The sequence below is a fragment of the Trachurus japonicus genome, chromosome 1 (assembly GCF_045865225.1).
Source record: "Trachurus japonicus isolate A0001 chromosome 1, Traja_1.0".
NCBI classification, from domain to species: Eukaryota; Metazoa; Chordata; class Actinopteri; order Carangiformes; family Carangidae; genus Trachurus; species Trachurus japonicus.
Genome location: NC_140907.1, coordinates 3,702,194 through 3,722,850, shown reverse-complemented (window position 1 = coordinate 3,722,850; position 20,657 = coordinate 3,702,194). Strand labels below are relative to the sequence as shown.

Sequence of the window (20,657 nt, the reverse complement as noted above, 5' to 3'; positions counted from 1 at the left end):
TTGATGGGGGTCACATAACCTACCACCCTCCTTTCATTGATGTCCTTGTAAAACACTCAAAACATACAATGCCTCATCCCTGTTCGTTCCGGGGTCACTGTTACGAGCACGTCCCATTTGTGTTAACTGAATACCCTTATGTTCCTTGCATGTAGAGGGCCACCCTGAAAGCCATTACTGAAACTAGTGTTACCGTTTCCCATTACAACAGGGTCACTCTGACTTTGTCTCCAGCCAAAACTTCATGGACAAAAAAAAAAACTACTCCATAGGTTTGTCCCATAATGATTTGATATTCTCCCCTTTAAACCGAAAAATATTATGTTTTTTCACATGCAACAAATAACTGTATTCCTCAAACTGTGACATGTGTCCACTTTTTGTTCACAAGGTTTGATAAAAAAAAGAAAGAAAAAGTCCTGTCAGAAGAACTTGTACAGTGGATAACAAAAAGTGTTGTGTAAAAGAGACAATGGCATTTAAATATAGATTGTTTCAACCTTGTGATTCCTTGCATTTTTTACCACTTGTCCAAACCCAGAGAGCAAGTGCAAAAAGCAGAGACAAAACCACAGGTCTCTCTCACTATTGTGCCTTGTCTTCTTCCAGATGGAAAGAACAGGAATATACGAAAACATCTTAAAAGCAGCCTGTCCTGTTGTTTTGCAAATTCTTGAGAGGGTCTTGATGGAACTTTGGCATGCATTCATAAAAATGAATGCAAAAATGCATTCATACATACTTGATTAGGGAGTGTTTGTCTGTTTGGTCTCTAGGACGTGTGGTGTTGATTCTCAATGAGTATAACATGAAAAAAGTATCTGCTGTGTACAAGATGCATCGACATGAAGCAATATGAGGTCTTAATTTTGCTAATTTTCTTTAATGCAGTACAGTCGTTAGAGCTTGAGCCGCTGTCAAAACAAATTCCTGTGGCAGCAAGCACCAACTAACAAATTGGACATCCAGCTCATGCATTGTGAGAGCAGCCGGGTCTTCTTCCTCCCCTGTCGTTTGGCCTCTGATGGTCATGCTCAACTGCTTCTGGGAAGAGGGTTTCTTTTCTGCCTTCCTTTCATTCCCGAATGCCTCTTCCCAGCCATTCCCACTCTTTCAGCCGATGCCACATTCTGCCACACAGGCCCCGATGCTTTTTCTGCTACCCCTCAACTCCCTCTCTGCACCCCCTTCCCCCCATCCCTCTTACCCCTCCCTGTGTGACTGGCTTCTTTTTGATAACTGACCCCTCCTTGTGTTATTATTCGAACCCACTATTGTATAACATGCCCTTTTATATGAGGTTTCACAAAGGGCCCATTTGATCAGAGAGTTACGGTGTGCGATCGTGAGAAATGCAACTACATGGTGGTAACCTTTGTTTGGGCCAAAATGGTGGGCTGACCTCATCGCTTTTAATGCATAGCTCGGGCCATTCAGGCCCAAGTCTCACTTGCTGAGCACATTGAATTCAGTAGCCTGTCACAGATATTGCCCCTCAGTTATCTGGGTCTCCAGCTTGAGGAAGAGGAAAGAAAAAAAAACAACTGTTTTTTTTTTTTTTCAGGGCAACCAACATTGCACGCTAGCTTTCCATCCCAAAACAACCACACAAGAGAAAAGCCAAGCAGTATGTTGAACTGATTCTTTAGTGGTTTTAATATACACTCTACAATAAATATTTCCATCATTTGACGTAATTTACATTTTTACAGTAAAAATATATTCATATATGTAGAAAAACAGGTTAAAATTCTCCAAAATGGCCCCCTATAGGCAAGATAGTGTGTCAACTGAGATGCTGTAGCCACAAGAAAATCCACAGATAGCTGCCGTGTCTAGCTTCATTGTAGTCATTTCTCTTTTAAACATTCTTTGTTTCTGAGCTGGCTAACTTCTAACCAAAGTCACTGTAGTTGAGCTCTTCTGTCCTATAATTGCCCCCTGATTTAATAGGGGTAAAAAAAAAAAAAAAAGTTTCCTAATGTCTGTCTGAATTGGAAATAACTAGCAGATTAGATAGTCAATGTTTACATACAATCCAGTACAAAGAAATTACATAACAAGTCCACAAAATGAGGCAAAAAATTGTATGGGGACTTGACTGTAAAAGTTGATTTTTGCTGGGAGCACTTGCTGTCTCTTCTAGTGGTTCTTCTCTGCCGGTTCATCCACAGTTCTCCCTCAGTGGTTTCAGTCCTCAGCGGCCCCCTGAGCGCTTGTGATGGGAATGTTTAGTCCGCTTGCTGAAAGGCTGCACGGGGACAGGGAGAGGAAGAACATCAAACGGTCTCCTCTCACTCAGCAAGTGCCCCCTGGGTAGACGCTTCATGAAGTGGGCCTCCCTCTGATGCTGCTTGGTCTTGGAGGCCTTCCTCGGACGGCCCTTGCGTGTGAAAGCCATATACCAGCCCTCGTACTTGGCGTTCTGTAGGGCCGTGTAGTTGTTTTCCAGAACAATCTCGGTGAAGATGCAGTCCTTGCCTCGTCCTTTCCGCTGCGATTAAAAAAAAAAAAAAGGGAGGGAGAAGCTGACACAGTTTGGACAGTTTCCAGGAAGCAGAAGCATTGTCTTTATTTCCATTAAATCAAATTCCCTTTGAAACATTGAGAGGGGCTGCTCAGACAAAATCTAAAAATCGAATTTGTCCTGGCTTTAAATGTGTCTCAACAATGCATCACCATAAACTGCAAAGCTGGAATAACATTTCCAAGAAACAGACAAACTTCAAGAGGCTGCTATAGTCTTGTGCAGCCACAAAACGATGAATTCCAGATTACCTTGCCGATCAGCTTCCCCCTCTTGTTCATGCATATGTAGTATCCTGTCTTCACTCCTCTAATACGAACACGACTTCCAAAAGAGTCCGTCTCCACCTCCAGTTTAGCTGCACAGACAAAACAAATCACAAATAATGAGATGACACAGTTCTGACATGGTGCAGACATGCAGATTATTATGTTACAGTGTGTGAGACAAATGAGCGTCTTTCCCCTGAATGTATTCCTTATGTGCAGCCGGAGACTGTAATAAACCGGAGTTACATCATGTCATCATTAAATGGCATTAAATCGCTTTGAGGAGATCATGACCAGGGGAACGGGATCATAAGGATGGCAAATAAATTTAATGACCCGGCAGTCACCTTTTACAAAACACGCAAGCCTTCCAAAATAGCATCAAATGATAGTGATTTCACACGGTGCGATTGTTGTTGAATGTCTGTAAATGCTGTGCTGTGATGCAGTTCAGACTGGGAATAAAGGAGAGTGAGAATACTGCGGTTAGGGACACAGCCACAAGCACAGAGCAGCGGTCAGATTTGGGCCGGTTACAAGAGTGACACCCACTTAGGATGTGCAGCCAGTGTGTGCATGACTGACTGTGTGTCTGTATGTGTGTGTGTATGCGCGCGCGTGTGCTTGCCTCTGTGTGTGTGTGTGTGTGTGTGAATGTGGGTGTAAGCAGAGAAATTAAAAAGACAAAAGAGCACACAGGAGAGGCAAGGAGAGGAAAAGGTATAAAGTGAAGATGCTGACTTCACCTCTCCTTATAAATTGAGTCATACATTGAGTTGTAAAGCAATGAAAATTCCTCATAAAATGAGCCTCCAAAAAGCAGGCAGCAGGCATAGAGAAGTGGATGGACGGTGGTGGCTGTGGTGGAAAGATGGCTAGACACACCAAAAATCCTTTGGTGACAGGAATTCTGCTGCCTTTAGGTTTAAGACAGTTTTTTTTCCTCCTGCTAGAAGTACTCAGCGTCCCTGCTGCAGTCCATCCTAACAGGTGTCAAGGCCTCTCTGGACCACCAACACATCACATCACAGAAATAAATTACCATCATAAGGCTGCAAATGATGGTAACACTGATGCCACTAACTTTGTTTACAGTTTCTATTACTGTTTCTCCTGGCTCCAACTATTTTCCTACAGGCTGCCATAAAAGACATAATTTATGCTGCTTTTCAACACCGCACCGCGCACCATTGATTTCAAACTATTCCCGTGTTTGTAAGGTGAACATGTTTCGTATTTTACTGTTTTCCTGAGGTATAAAGCCATCGAAATGTAAGAGGCGATGGCCTTTAGCTGTCATCGCTTTTTGATGGCTCTGGCCACAGCACGCTGACTTTAAGAAGTAAACTCTCCTTTATCGTTTCAGAGACAATAAAAAGTGCTTTCCCTAAACGGAATAACACATGTGCACCTTTGTCCGGCTTCATTATTCAATTTTAAAATGCGATAAATATGTAATTATCGACGAAGGTTCAGCAAGGCTGAGGTTCAAAAGTTATTTAAATGACATTCTCGCGATATTTTGCCTTTTTCATTATCCACGTGCCGTCGCTGCGGGTTAAATTGTGCTTTAATTGACGCTTCAGTGGGTCATGTGTAATTAGAAGAGCCGTCTGTCTCTGTTTCCTTTCCTCTGCAGGTAGTTTGTGTCTTACCGTGCACGGCTCCGTCGTCTCCGTTGGCGTTGACCCTCTTGTTGGCCAGGACCTGGACGTGTTTCCCGCTGGTGCGGCTGTACAGCTGGTAAGTTCGGGTCAACCGGCGGCTCATCCGGTCCGACAGCCGGCTCTGCTCGGTGACATGGTGCTTGAAATTAGGAGGAGACTGCACAGAGTTCTGTCGGGGCGATATAGGAAACACATGTCATGAAATATGAAATCACTTTTTAATGTCGCAGATTTTTTACTTTGCAACTGAGGAAAGCCTGAAAATATTAATGTCAACTGTGAAGCTTGCCAGTCAAACGGCCAGGGCCCTGCCCTGCTGTCCCACACTTCATTATGTCATTCATCATATTTAAATAATTCATCCTGCTTTTTTTTTCTTCTTCTTTTACCATCGATGATCTTTCGCCCCTTCTTGACTTCTTTTTTTTCTCATTTCAGCATTTCTCCATCCACATGTGTTTTTACAATTACTTTTTAGGCTGGAGCTTACTTCTTTTCAAGATGTTTGAATTGTTGCCAATTGCCATAGCGCTCATAATAAAATGTTTTCATTGTTATTGCAGCCCATTGCAGATGTAGAGACGGTGGACTATGAGCTGCTAAACAGGGCGCCTGAATACCTGTTAAGTTTTACTTAGTTAGTTAAAGAACTTTACGCAACATTAGCGATTTTTTATTGAAGTGAAAATGTGAGTTACCTGTGCGTAAAAGCAAAGCGCCGTGAACTGAAGTAACCTGGTAGGGGGAGAAGGGGAAAAAATGAATAGCTCTAACCTGCTGCTCGAATTCAGCGAGTTACACAAGCAACTATATCATCCTGACACCTCTTTACTTACAGATAACCTAACCTCGATGTTCTCAGCCTCATCTTGTAATAGTTCAAATATTGCTTCATGAATACTCCACTGATTCGGTGCTGGAAGCCCTTGGAAATAAAGTTCCTCCTGGTGGGGATTTCAACCCACTTTTATTCCCCTCTTGTTACACATAGAAGGTGATAGCCGTGACAATTAAGAGATCCGAAACTGTCAGGGTCCCATGCGGGTAAAGGATCCAGTCTCCGCTCTACTGATACATGAGAAAGTCCAGAGGATTTAAAGACGCTGCGGTGCCAATCCAAACTGAAAGTCCGGAGAAAGTGTCGCTGTCACCAAAGCACCTCCACCAAATCCTCTCCGTCACTCTCTCAGCAATGAAAGTCTTAGTTCACGTTTCAAGTCGAAATAAATCCTCACTGACACTCTGTGACAGCAGTGGAGTTGATTTAGATTTTTACGCACGGATCTTCACGCACGAGGGATTTCCTAAAAAAAAAAAAAAAGTGATTAAATTAAAAAAAGAAAATGTTGAATGAATTCCATGAGTGACAACTCGGATTTATTTGTTTTCTGTGCAGTTAATGCAATGGCACCAAGGCTGTCTCTCTATCAGATGCGCAGATAGTAAGGCTCCAGCATCAACCTCCTCCCACACGTGTATTTCTTGTGGTTGCCTCCAGTCCGCATACAGCATCTGTCTCCCTCTACATTTAAATACTTTAACTTGCGGGAAAGTCAATATCCTCGGCGAGAGCAGGCGGAGCGTTCAGGCTGGAGCCAATTTGAAACTGAATACTTGTTAAAACACTTTGCCTATTGCTTTGCAACTATTTGCTTGCAAATCCCTATATGCACAACATTTATCATGTACACAATTAACCAACCTGTGAAAATATTCACCATGATGAAGAGAAGATCTTATTTGTGGATTCATATTCAAGTTAGATTATAAAAAAATATATAGTGCAATATCTTCCAAAAAGTTTTTACTAAGTATTTTTTATTCACAATCATAAATATTAATCTCATTTTGCACATGCCGTATTACAGCGTCTTCATACATGTAAAATCACAGTGCACTTGTTTTTCTATAAGCACAGGCATCCACATGGAAAAATTCCCTGGCATGTACTTAAGAAAATCTACAGTTACATTAACTTATTCCCTGGCTGCAGGTTAGAGGTTGGTTGGTGGTCCCACAGGACAGACCTTGATGTACTTTTTCATCCTACATATGTAAGTAATATGTATTCCATGTGAACACATGACACAAAATGGTTTTCACATAACATCTAAAGCCTTTGCCTTGGATACAAATGCTCTCTCACTCACACAATCGCTCTTCCATAACTTTTTCACAATCCTGGTTTGATTTTCGTAAAAGTGTGTCCTGGGCTGGTTGTGCTACTTTCACAGCAAGGTTTCATGCACTACATCATGCAATTATATTGTAATTATTCTTTGTGACAACAAAGCAGCAGGGTTTTCTTCAAGGGAACATGACTGGTGCACATTCATCTGATAAGGAAGAAAAGGGATAGTTGTAATGTAAAATACCTTGAGCACTGTGTGTAAGGAGCAAACTCTACACTTGATTAGTTGCTGCTTGTGTCCAACGTGTGAATAAAGATTTTGATTTTTTTGTTTGTTTGTTTTATCTCTATAACCTCAACCTACTTCCTCACACCCTTGCAACTAAAAGGATAACGTGTAACTTTGTAAACCTTTTATCTAGATGCATGTGTCAGGCGGCAGTGTTAGATTTGACTTAACTTGTGTTAATGTATCTTTCTGTTTGGTTTTTGTAACAGTCATTTCAGATGTTTGTGCTAGATTTCTAAGTTAAATTCTGTTAAAGTATCTTAAATGAGTGAGGAAATGCGGATGAAATGTGAAACAAATCTGCCTTCACTGTCCCTGCACGTACAGATGAAATAAACATTAAGAGTGTCATTCACAACTTGAGAAATGACCGTGACTTAATAGTCTAAACCTGTACACGTGAAATGGTATAAAAACATCAGCGGCTGTCTTCTAAATCTCATCTGAGTCCTCATGACACCATGAGTAAGGCCGATTTTAGGTGACATCAGTGTCTGGATACTGAGGCTTTAAATCAAAATAGAAGCGCTAATCTACAGTATAGATTTACTGACTCCAAACCTCAAATCTGATTACCGCCCTAATGAGCCAAAACCGATTTTTGGACTTCAGCTCTTACCTGTGAGGTTCCAGAAACGCAGGCCCACGTTCTCTATGTGAACACTATGGGAAACTTTTGCACTATTCACACTGAGCAGCTGTAAAAGAGTAAAATATAATATATATATATATAATTGTGTGAGTTTGGTCAATGTCTTAGCTGTAAATCAGTCATTTTAGCCAGTGCAGGGGATTTAGGGGGTGAAAATGGACCTGCCTTATTAGTTCCAGTGGGACACAGCAACAAGTGATTTTGCCACCTGGAACAATTCAGCACTTTGTTTTTTCATATTTTGACCCCTACGAAGCAACGATCGCACATCCTGATATGAAATCCACATGCATCACAATTAAAGCTGTTCAGTGTGTGCGTGTGCGCGCGCGTGTGTGTGTGTTTTAAGACCACACAATGACTCATCAAAGTGCTTCTTTAACTGTTTCAACCCACAAATTAGTCCACTCACGAGTCATTTCAAATAAATCTGATTAAGAAGCAGAGGAAACCTGGACCTCTCCATGGTGAGTCTCTGTGTAACTGAAACCCTCTGTAATAGACTTCTTGACTCAAGTTTCTCTTTTAGGTTTCATAATATAATACGCATAGAAATTTATATTTTCTTTCTGTAATGCTACATAACATGTCAGATAAGAATGGGATGAATGAGGGTCCCTGTAATAATGCTGACTGGTTCATTGATACAGGAATATATCACGGAAATCATCCTTTTTTTCTGTCTACCTATTAGAAGCTATGATTGCATACATACATTTGATTCAAAATGGATAAAGATGCAGAAAGAAAGAAGAAATCTATCCTATCCACTGCTATGTTCATCTGTTGACATTCCCTCTGCAAACAGGCACAGCAGTCTCTTATTTGGCAAGAACACTATTTCACTAGAAGATGACTTTCCCCTCCAACACACTTGCCAGTTTGCATCTTTGTCTACTCTTGTCATGGCCTTGGATCAAGTCAGCCAATACCAGACAATGGCAGAAGTCATGTGTCTTTATTTCCAGGAAAGCTGTCTACAGTATTTCCCACCCATTCAGTGACAGTTGATGATAACAGCAAGTGGATACATAGCAATGATTTTTGATCAAATATGGTTAAAGATAGAAAGAACAGCTCTTACGTTCTTTCATTTTAGGCAGAACGTGCACAAAAATGATATGTAGATTGCCTTGGCTAATAACTTTGTAATTTTAATCTTATTTCTCATATTCATATTCTGTTTTTATTCTATTTTTAGGGTGACTTTTTAACATCCATCTGGGGACTACAGATGAAAAATAGCCTCTTGGCTAATTCTGGCACATTTACAGTAATGTTATTGATGTGCACTATCCCTGTTTTCAAATAAACTTATTATTATTGTATGTGAGAACTTGTTAATATGTGTCTTGTGAATTTTCATACAATCTGTGTTTTTCTCCTGAGTGATGCGTATACTGTTTGTCAGTTGTATGAAAAGAATGAAAAACCTTTATAAGAGCAGTCTAGTAAAAAGAGATGCCCTGATAGAAGAGTAATATTGATTTTGTTGAAAATGTTCCCACTTGTATCCATATAGAACATCTACTGTCATCTTTATTAAACCTTACCTGATCTGTGCTATTTACAGTAAGGAAGATGTCTGTCCACTCCACTCAATATAAGTCTATGCAAGTTCCCACGGGACGTCATGACTCCAGGAAATCACTGCACCCAGCCAAGAAATAGTCTTGCACATAACCCCAGTAAACCCACAACATGTCCTTTTTTAGTCTCAGTTTTAGCCATGATTCAAGGGGCTTTTTGTATGTGTTCTGCTGCTGAACATGGGTTCTTGCTAGGAGCAGGTGGTGCTGATTATTCTGTTATAATTTACCATCTGAGCAGTGCAAGCACTTCAGGTCAGATCTGAGGACACAGTGACTCACTGTTGGAAAGTGATGACACAGGGTAGCGTGCAAACTTCATTAGATGAAAAGATGTGACAGAGACAGTTCTTGGTGAGGAAAGTCAGAGGTTTGATGTCTGAGTCACAGCCTTTCCTTTGAGGTTGGGAGGTAACAGGTGTTAATGCTACAGTAACATCGGCTATAGCATTAGAGGTGTTAGTCGGCATAGTTTTCACAAAGTCAGGCTAGGTGTTTCCCCTTGTTTCTACAGTAGTCTATATGCTAAGCTAAGATCCACTATGAATGTTGATTTACCTTAGTTTCTACTGAACAGACAGACTTGAGAGTGGTATCGATGTCCTCATCTAACTCTCAGCAACAAAGTGTATTTCTTTTTATGTTGAACTGTTGTTCTACACACATAACGTCTTAGCTCGGCCATCCCCCGTAGCCTACAGTATCTCCCTGACAATCTACAGCTTTAGAAAACTTGACAGAGAACATTTGGTTGAGAGGTATGACGTTGATAGATCTATTTAACTTTACTATAGTCTACCACAGCCACTAACAATTCAGAAACAATTCCATCTCTGCAAACATAAATGACATTTCGTTAAGGTGACCTGTCAGACAGGTTTGGCTAAAACTCTCCAGACTGTACATGAAACGTTTTCTCTGAAACCCGATCAGAAGCTATCATTTTTTTATTGTAGTTTTTTTTTACATACCAAACTGTCTGCTGCCTCACTCCTCAGATTCTCTAGTGACCAGCCTCTCTGACCTCCTAATGAGTTTGAGAAAAGTTGACACAGGTCCAAGTTTTGCCCCGGCTCCCCCCACTCTTTCGCCTTTTCTCTTAGCCTCCCAATGCTGCTTTTCTCATTTGGATCACAGTTTGCTAATACAAAGCCTCAGTATCAGAGAGCGAGGTACAAAAACAGCAATCACAGGACGCTGTGAAAAAAGAAATCGGAGAGAGGAACTTTTTGGCAAAGATGTACATTGGTTATTCTTAGAAGAGGAGTGACTGAATGTCTGAAAAGGCCCCAGAGCAGACTACCATTCAGTGAGAGGTATTATTCCCTCTAGCTAATGCGAGACATAAAAATACACACTCTTGCATAAGACAGAGCCAATGGAAAGGCAGACACCATAGAGCAAGAGAAAAAACAGAGCCAGAGAGGAAGACGCACAAAAAGTGAGCCAGTGAGTGTGTGTGTATGTACTGTGTTTGGGTGGAAAGAAAATGTGGGATGTTGTGATTCTCAGTGTCATCTGGTAGCAGTGTCGCTCACCGCCCAAACCTCAGCGGTTTTTTAGAAGAAAAACTCTGCAACCACCTGTCGTAATTATGCACTGCTGCTTTGTTGCAACAACCTGAACCACATAATGCGCCTGTGACCACATCACCACACCAGTCACTTACCTTGTGCTGGCTCACAACTTCATCACTGGAAGTTACAATTTGTTCCTGGTGTGTATGCAGGATGACATGGAGGATGAATACTTACATTCTTTACCGACATCATTCACGTTTTGATAAACTGACAATTACAACTGATAAGTCGTCCCATGGATGAAGCATTTGACCTCTGACCTTCCGGTAAAGTGGCTGTTTGTGATCAAGACCAAGATGTCTTTGTTACTGTAACACCTTATTCAAATGTACAACTACAGCCTTGGCTTTCTGTAGAAACTACTTGACAAATCTACATGACTTCCTTTTGCCATAGGGTTATTTGAAAATTGACTATTTATGATCCTGTCTTAAAAACTTAATTTTCATGTTGACTAGCATACCTTTTACCATTTCTAAATGACTTACTAACATAGCTTGAATTGTATACCTGTTAGTGGCTGTCCCCTCCCCTACAGCCCTCCATGGAATGTGTGTGTACAATGTTACCTCTGGATCCATATTAGTGCGACAGGTGCTCCTATGTAGGAATATGTGCTTCATTTCTGTTAGTTTCACAACACACAATGTACTGTGGATAAAAGAATAACACCCAGGGCCCATCTGTAAAACAAGACAGAGCCACATTGTTACCTAGTACTGATGGATCCTCTGGATCAGATTACTCAGCCAGTTGACATACAGTGACCTGGAGCTTTTGTGAGGGTAGGGGGCTGCGGGTGGTTGCCTGCTTTGCCTGGTAGGTAATCTACCCATGTTTACATTTATAAAAACAGACTTATAGTAGTAAGTATTTTATTACCAACTATGAAAGACTCATTTAAAATTCAGTTCACCAGAGAGAGATACTCATTAATGTTCACTGTGGACTTTGAAATGAGAAACTACTGGCACCTTATTAATGACATGGCTTTATTAAAGATTCATCATTTACAATATGGCAATCCATTAATGGATTATAACTGATCCATAAAACAATAATTAATATCAGTTACAGGATATGAACCTCAAATGGTGACAAATTATTACTGAAAAGTTTTTTCCCCCCTCTAAAATATAGACCTTCTAAAGACATAAGATCTATGGAGACATGCTCTTGGCTCAGTGAATTAATAACTTTTTACGTTCATATTTCTGTCACATTTATAGTGCCAAAGTTATTTTTATTTAAATGAGGACAGACAAAATGTTGTCCATAGTAAAGAAGCAATGATGTATCCAAACCCAAACCCCCAATTCTTCCCAGTTCACCTGAATTCTGTCTTATTTTTTAATCTGCTCTCATTTTTGACATGATTTTGGACTGATGGAAAGAGAGGGTGAGAGGGACAGTAATTGTCCCACACTGTGCCATTAAAGTGAGGTAATCAGGGCGGGTCGGGTGTCTGTCTACCTCTCAGTCCCGTAGAGCAATCTAGTCACACAGTGATGATTTGGTGAGCGTATGTACGAGTGAATATGTGGTGGTGTCACAACGTCAGCGCCTGAGAACATTGTTACAGTGAGAAAATTTGGAAAATTAAGTCAAAGTTCTCGCCACTGAATGACGTTTGAGGTACTTAGTCGTGTTTGAGCAGAGTGGAGAGCTGGAATGACTTTATAACTAGATGAAACGACTGTCTGGGAATGACCCCAGTGTGTAGAAGTGATTAAGGGCACCCAATTTTGCCATAACCCAAATGTGTTTGCATAACGACTGTGAGTGGTGTTCTGAGTGATATTAAATAAAGCTCTCTGCTGAAGCTTTTAACAACACTTGAGCATAGTAATTCAGCAGTGCTATTTCTCATGGTCGGCTTGTTTTTAAGTGTCTCAACAACAACTTTATCATTCTGTAAGTCTTAAATTACTCATTTGCCCTTGTCAGAACAGATGAAAATGAAAGCCATGAAGACAAAGAGCCCCATCGTGGCATCGCCATCAATTCCCTGTGAGGAAAGGTGCGTGTGTGGCGTGAAGCACTGGCAGTGATGTAGAAAGCTGCAAAGTTGTCATTGGCTCAGTCGCAGCGCTCTTTGTTCCCACCGACTTGGATGTTTCCTCCATATTTCACCCCATAACCCCCCACCCCGAATGGAGCGTGATTTACTGTCTTGTAAACACATAGGAAGTAGCATTGAAAATGGTTTAACAAAGTCAATAAAAGCAGACATCATTCCTGGTATCAGGGGGTGGTGAGGGGGAGATCTGGGGTGGCCGAGGGCAGGTATACTTCCCCTCCTTCCCTAGACTCCCCCTCACTCATCCATCTCTCCATCTCCATCTTTTCTTCTTGTCTGTCATCTGTGTCCTCTATTCCTCCTCTCCCACTTCTTCACATTTCTTCTTTATCCCTGTTTTCATATCATCCTCTTTTTTCTCCCCACTCTCCCCCAAACCCCCTTCCTCTTTCTCTCCCTCGCTCTTTCTCTTTCTGCCTTTTTTATTTTTTTCATTTCATGCGCTGGGCAGTGGACAGCCAGAGCAATGGCTTTAACAGACCTACCTGCAGGGCTGCTTAGGGCGGCTCTTTCATCTGGGCTCTGGAGAAAGAAGCCCCCGGCCCTGAAACAGCTGTGTGGACCTGGGAGTGAGAGGACCATGAAAAACGCAGAGAAGAAAGAAAGGAAATTCAATGGTCCTCTGGGAATCGTACCTCCCCATGCTTCTCTCTTGCTCTTTTTCTCTTTTCCTCTTTCTCCCTATACCTTTCTCCTCCTCTCTTTTTCTTTATCTCTCTTTCACTTGCTCACTATCTAAGACAGTTACAGTAAAGTGACACCATTTTGATACTCCTTCCTCTTCTCAGTCTTTTGTTTCCTTAAGGTTTTCACACAGTTACAGCTCTAAAAGCTGGAACGGTCCGGTTTTAGATTCACATCACCTCCTGTCAGTTGCTCTATTTCACTACTGAATTATCAAATGTCATGAAAAGAAACTGAGATGCAGGAAGAAATCTTGGGTGTCAGTGAGGGTCAGTGGTGGACTGAAAATAGGCCAGGAACAGGGCCAAGCCCAGCTGTGAGAAATTTAATTCAGGAAATTAAACCATAATAGTCTCATAATAACTTGAAAAAAGGGCAGGCATATTTTTTTGCTCTATAATGATTTTTCATTATTACTGTTTTTATTATGTTTTTGTACTCAAAAAAGCTTCATATTCAGTGTGGCTCTGCAGGATTTCTGAGAACAGAGAGAAGACATGCAACATGTGCATCTACGTAATATCACAAAATGCTGCCTCAATTAAATGTTTACAATTCAAACATTTAACTATAATAATACAATTAAAACATTGGAATTTCCTAACTTTGCTGTCCTGGGAGCTGTCCATTCATATATAGTAGGCTAAGCAGGTCACAATACCTGAATAATACAGACATTATAAGAAATCAGAGAAAAGCATTTTGACTGCTTCCACTAGGAGGAAAACTAGGAGGTTGAATCTTGGCTAATCAACCCTTCCAAACTAATCAGCAATTGGTTATTTAGACACACATACCTCCTTATCAGTGTGGTCTGGTTAATTCACGAGGTTAAGTGCAATTTTTCCTCCTTTTTTCTTTGTTCTGGTCTCTGGTCCTGAGGAAAACATCAGCCTCTTCAGCGTCTTAGCTAACTTTTGGTTCATAGGGCCTAATAGTAATTCCTTGACTTTCTCCACAAGTCTCTATTTCCTCAGCTGCCTGACATGTTGTGCTGGACAGATAGTGAACACTGACGCTGAAAACCAAATCGCTCCCAGTCCATATGAGGAAAAATGTGAAATCAGTGAGCTAAACAATGCTAAAGCGGAGCAGCAAAGCTTTTATTTTGGGTTCAGCAAAACAGTCAACCTTTTCTCATGATTCAGTACTAATCAGGATTATTAATGCAGGCTACTAAATATCCATCCATTACTTGTACCGCTTAGCCTGTTCAGGGGAGGAGGGTCATGAGGGGCTGAAGTCAATCTCAACTGACATTGTGAGAGAGGTATGGTATACCACGGGCATATGTGTGACCGTTTTGGTAAATCACAAACTCTCACATTAGGGTGACAGCATTGACACAATAGCTACCAACCCTGGTTTTCAGGCTGTAGGCTATTATTAAAGGCGGCATGAAATAAAGACTTTTCACATCTCCAGCATCAAATGTATTTCAGCCTCGGCTTCTGTAAAACAAGAAAGAGGAGCTGGAGTTTTGGAGCTGAACGTAATGTCCCTCATGCATCATCACCATCAGTCCCCTCTGCGGTGAGATCACCGTCCTGGTTTTAAAATTCCTCACACTCCTCCAAGAGGTGGGATATAATAAAAAAAAGTGAGCAATTGGTGAGAATCTGTACCATCCTCATGGGTGCTGCTCAAATATCTCCTCTGTTTTATAGCTGCTATGCTTTCTGATCTTATTGTTGCCTCTCTGAACATAGCAGGCGCTCTGTGCACTGCCTGTGTTAGTTGATTTGTTTGTGTTGGACCGTCTTCTGCTCGCCGGGATCTTTCACTGTAGTGACTTGGATTCATGATTGCTTTAGATTGCCCTAAGTGTGCAGTTATAGCAATCTAAAGTTTTGGGATGTGTATCTTAACTAGTGTACATGAGGGAATAAGAGTGGTCATGTGCACAGACACTGAATTTTGTGTAATTGACTTGCCTTGGTGTGCTGAACCTCCCAGCTAACAAGTGCCATGTGTGGTTTTTGTGGTTGCATCACTGATGGACATTTATTCGGGTCAGTTTAATGTGTAAGCCGTGTGTTTTCCCTACACACATATTAATTTGCTAATCCAAATTTTTATAATTTAATGCTTTATACGATTAAATAAGTGCTAATGCTGAGGGAAAAAAACTGTTTATTTGTGTTAAACTATGGCCATTTTCAATTTATAAAATTTGCAAAGCTTAATTTGGGGGCTGCAACCTTTTCTATGGCATTAAAGAGATAGTTCACCCAAAATTCAAATTTCACTCATTTTCTACTCACCCTCATGTCGACTAAGGGCTGGGAGAAGTTTCAGAGGGGCTCCGTGCAGCACTGCATGTCCATATGACGGTTGCGAATGGACGCCACTTTTCTTCGTCCAAAAAGACACACCAAAAAACATCCAAATACCTCCATACTGCTCGTCTGTAATGTCCCTCTTGTATTGAAGCCCCAACATGAGAAACTGTTCCGAAAAAAATTAAATAAGTCCACATTTTAAGCTTGTTTGTAGCAGAAGCTCCCAGTGTCTCAGTTCACGGCTGACACATGCAGTGCTACCCGGATCCCCCCTGTAACTCAGAGAAGGCACGGAGGACTCTGAAACTTCTCCCAGCCCTTAGTCAACATGAGGGTGAGTAGAAAATGAGTGAAATTTGAATTTTGGGTTAACTATCGCTTTAACACACAGTTAGCCTACTTGTTGAACAGTGTGGTTAGGTTAGCATTAGCATTAGCGCTGGACACAGGGAACCTGCTTATATCATTCAAAATCACAAATTACTGCACATCATTGAACAACACCCTCTATTTTCTGTTCAGTTAGGGACAAACTAGCCTGGCTCTCGCCAGACCCTTGTAGTTCCGCAAAGCTACGCCAGAGGCGCTACGCTCAGCTTCGCACAAGGGTCTGGACTCGAGGCCAATGCAAACTTCTTCCCCGGAGCAAAAAATAATGAACCAATCAGGATCGCCGGGCGGGACTTTCTGAGGTGTGACGTAGCGCTGAAGCGACTGTTTGAGTCAAACTACAATGGCGGCTCGCCGTGAGGGGGTCATTCCTATGTTCCCACAGCCCTATGTTCCCTCAGCCCTATGTTCCCTCATTTCTAACTTTTGTTGTCACTGAAAATTAGGCCCTATGTTCCCTCAGCCCTTTGGTCCCACCATTGGTTGGGTTTAGGCAATTAAGAAAGGAGTTGGTTAAGTTTAGTAAAAAGACCAGGTAGAGGCTAGACAGGCCAGATAGATAGAGTCCAGATAGGTAGAGAGAGTCCAGAGGGAACATAGGGCTGAGGGAACATAAGGCTGTGGGAACATAGGCACGCTCCCGCAGTGAGTGGCTGAAGTAGCACGTCATTCAAGATAACGGACAAGTGGTTTATCCAATCACATACAAGATTTTTTTACAAGGCCCCGCCTTCTGAAATGAATCGCCTATGGAGCAGTCCCAGACCCTTGTACGGAGCTCAGCGTAGCTTTGCGGAACTACAAGGGTCTGGCGAGAGCCAGGCTAGGGACAAACACCCTCAGAAAAAAAACACAGAAGAAAAGGAAGAAACTCCAAAAAAGGTATGTATGCTGTCATTCCGACATCCCACCATTCAGACATCCCACCATTTAGACATAGGCCTACCACCATTCCGACATCCCGCTATTCCGACATGCCATCGTCCCACCATTCCGACAAGGCTTTCAAAAGGAAATGTGCGTTACTCAACAGGTGACTCCCTCCTACTGTATCTGGACTCTCTCTATCTATCTGGCCTGTCCAGCCTCTACCTGGTCTTTTTACTGAACTTAACCAACTCCTTTCTTCATTCATTCAACCAGCGCAAAACCTTTTGGGGAAAAAATAAGCTATTAAAGGAATTGTCGGAAAGACAGGATGTTTAAAAAAAGAAAAAAATACCGTCATTCCGACCATAGGAGGCAAGAATTGTCAGAATGATGGGACGTTTGATAGAAAATTAAGTGTTGCCATTTAGACAATTGATGCCTATGTCGGACTGGTGCAGTGGGATGTCGGAATCACCCCCCCTCCAAAAAGAGCAAATGATGACAGCGCTCCACCAAATAGCTAGCTAAAATTGCACATAGCATCCAAATGAAGACAGCACACATAAATGTTTTTTTCATCTAAATCTTCCTTAAACATTATGTCAGAATTATACGTTAAAGACATCACCATAGAAAGAGAATTCAATGTTTTGGGTCATGAATGTAAAACGTATCAACAGTAGCCTATAAAAACGGCTTCGTGAAGACAGATAATTGCCATCCCGCTGTATTGAAACAACATCGGCAAGAAGACTCAAATCACACGTTTTCCATTCCCTTACTGTCAAGTGTTTTAAAGGCCACTTAACAGGGAGGACTTTAATAGTATCATAACACTTATGGATTAGTAGTTAAGTGTTCCAGCAGCACCGTTTCCCCCCCTCAGTTTAAAGCCAACTTTAGGAGATGTAAAAAACTGACCTGTGAATCACCTGGTCCTTCTCTCTCTCCCTCACTCCTTCCTACTCCCCACCCTTCATCCCCAGGAGAATCTGCATGGCGAGGGAGACCGCAAAATGTGAAATGAAAAAGGAAGATGAAGGGATGAGATATATGGGTGAGGGTGGGGGTGGCTGGTTAACACAAGGGGCTGGGTACAGCAGATAACAGAGTGAGAAAGCAGAGAAGGAAAGTCCACTTTAAAGCAGGGAGGAAGAGAAGTAAAGAGTGGATGGGGCTGGTGTTGAGTGCTGTTGTGTTTGTTTAGTCCCCTTCAAAGGCAAGCTTAATTATTTTACCATGCTGTGCCTGCAGAGACTGCAGGATTCATGGGCTGCTCTCAGCCCCTATCTCTTCCAACCAACCGAGGGCTTAACCCTTCATCTCCCACCAAACACATCAAATGTTCACATTTAAGAGCACATAAAGTTTAAGATGATCAACATAAATAATGAAGATATATATTTTTTTAAATATCACCTTTGTTAACATGTCCACCTCTGGGATCCACTTGTGATTGATAAAATCATCTCATCCTGTGTGACACGCACCGAGATCCATCTGATGACCGTCCAGCCCAGCAAAAACATCTACATAAACATGAATCACTGTCTGGAGCTGGACTGATGTTTGCTGCCTGCAGAATAGTTTGCTTTTCATCAAGGGTGCAACAAATTTGAACAAGAAACAGGCCAGTACCACTGTGTGTAACTCTATATTACATAAATCGAAATAAATAAAGTGTTCATCGCTGAGATAAAGAGGTGCTGGTACAGTAGGTGAACTTTGTTATACTAGATGTTTCCCCTATTTCCAGTCATTATGCTATAAGCTTAGCTGACTGGAGCTTCATATTTTTATGCAGAGCCATAAAACTGGTATCAATCTTCTGTTCTAACTCTCCACAATCACTGTGTGTGCACCATACACACGCACACACACACACACACACACTCACACGCCCTGTGATCACTAGTCTTTGCTTCTGCTAAAGTTAACAGTGCCAGGGGTTGGCCAGGTGTCCTGCAGGCCAGCCTTGTTGCAGTGTTGTTCTCATTGCTGGATGGGTTTGGGCTCTATAAATATGTCGGGATACGGCCCAATAACCTGTTAAAAGTCCTGACACATAGTTGAGAAACCAGATTTGACATTATTTCAAGTCCTTTTTAATTTAAAAGATGTGGTCAAGACTTACATTTACTAGATATTTGACACATTCATAACACATCTATGAACGCACCATTTAACATCTGTAACACATACACCTCAGTACATCTGGGCCGTAATAGTTTCGTTTCGACTGCAGATGTACTGTAACTTGGCTGAGGGAGTGTGCATTATGAAAAGAGGCCATTGTGAGATAATGATATGATAAAAAGAAGCTCTAATAGGTTTTTCTGCTGATGAGATGTGTTAGTGAATAAAACCTTAGGATGAAGAGCTTCATAGGGGCCTTTATGTTGGAATGGCATTGGTACATTTCACTCCATTTTTACAGCTGCAGTATCATGTACAAAAGCACAAGGATTTAGAACATTAAAACTTAGTGACTCTTTCAAATAAATCGTATAACAGGAATAGTGTCAGTGATCTTGTTCACTCAGTCCTGGCAAGCACACAGCAGATCACTTTACATCAAATGGGAATGCCACTCACTTTAGGAATTTATACGTATTATTACTATGGTCTAGACAGTCTAGGACAGATGTCATGGAGATGTAAAACTGGACCTGCTTTATAAAAGGGTGAACTATGTGAGATGGTGAAGTTGTCTGCAATTTAAAAGGTGTATGTTAACAAGGAAATCCAATTTTTCTCAAAAACATGTGACACTGGGAGTCAGGTAATCCCACTTAGCTGAGTTCAAATGAGAAATAATATTATAGTAGCATAAACCAAGACACATTGCTCCAGTAGTGTCAAAAAAAGCATTAATTCAAGAAATTCTGTAGAGAAATTTCGAGCGAATTGCTTTTCCCCTCTGGCGATCTTTTCAAGGTTCTGCTTGAGAAAAATAATATTTAAAGAGTCCTAACTAGATTAAATGACTTGTAATTTTTCCTGCGGTGTGACAGTACCCAGGGTAAATGATCTGGGAATACCATTTTCTGCTTCATAACTATCAATAATACAGACTAAAGCTCGTCGGGGTATAAAAAGAAATAAATACTCTGAGGACTCGCAAAGTCGCTCCTTCATCTGCTGAACAGTTCCAGATTTTTACTTCTACTCAATAGCACCACAGCTTTCAGACTTTTTGCTGTGGTTCTCCGGCTGTTTGACGGAATTGCACATTATCACATTGACTATTAACATATAATATAAGGCGAGCACTCAAGCTCACAAATGTGCCTCACCTCAGAGACAGATCACTGTTTGCCATAAACGATGATTAACTCCTTGCAGCTAATAAATTCATGTCTTGAAATTACACTCGTTGTGCCTGTGGTGCACATCAAATCCAGAGGGTTATAGTGACCTCTGAGAGTTGCACTTTGAGTAAGCAGAACCTCAAAGAAGTCAAAACCTATAGGCAAAATTAAACCGTACACAGTGTTACCTTTAATATAAATAACTAAATGACCATATTTACCCTGATGAAGGTCTTCCAGGTCCAGGAGATGCTGCTCTATTTCTAGTCCTGCTGATGAACAACAGTTTCTCCTTTAGTATTGCCATCAAGTACAAAAAAGTCACATTACAGCTTG

At 41.4% G+C, this 20,657-nt stretch overlaps 1 protein-coding gene across 1 annotated transcript; it reads right to left on the bottom strand.

Annotated features, from left to right (window-relative positions):
• Positions 1-1,641: 1,641 nt before the first annotated feature.
• fgf8b (fibroblast growth factor 8b) lies at positions 1,642-5,993 on the bottom strand. Its single transcript, XM_085789273.1, has 5 exons — positions 5,300-5,993; positions 5,162-5,198; positions 4,452-4,632; positions 2,779-2,885; positions 1,642-2,494 (listed from the first exon to the last, which is right to left on the bottom strand). Exons 1-5 carry the CDS (start codon positions 5,356-5,358, stop codon positions 2,198-2,200), a joined length of 681 nt encoding a protein of 226 aa, XP_085645399.1. The 5' UTR covers positions 5,359-5,993; the 3' UTR covers positions 1,642-2,197.
• Between the last annotated feature and the right edge of the window lie 14,664 nt (positions 5,994-20,657).

What these genes read in the sequence shown, in the direction of transcription:
- fgf8b (XM_085789273.1), bottom strand. Translation starts at nt 5,358, where the DNA reads ATGAAGCAATATTTGAACTATTACAAGATGAGGCTGAGAACATCGAGG. An exon ending in ACATCGAGGTTAGGTTATCT is followed by an intron (nt 5,199 to 5,299) that starts GTAAGTAAAGAG and finishes TCCCCCTACCAG; the next exon opens with GTTACTTCAGTTCACGGCGC. An exon ending in CGCTTTGCTTTTACGCACAG is followed by an intron (nt 4,633 to 5,161) that starts GTAACTCACATT and finishes TCGCCCCGACAG; the next exon opens with AACTCTGTGCAGTCTCCTCC.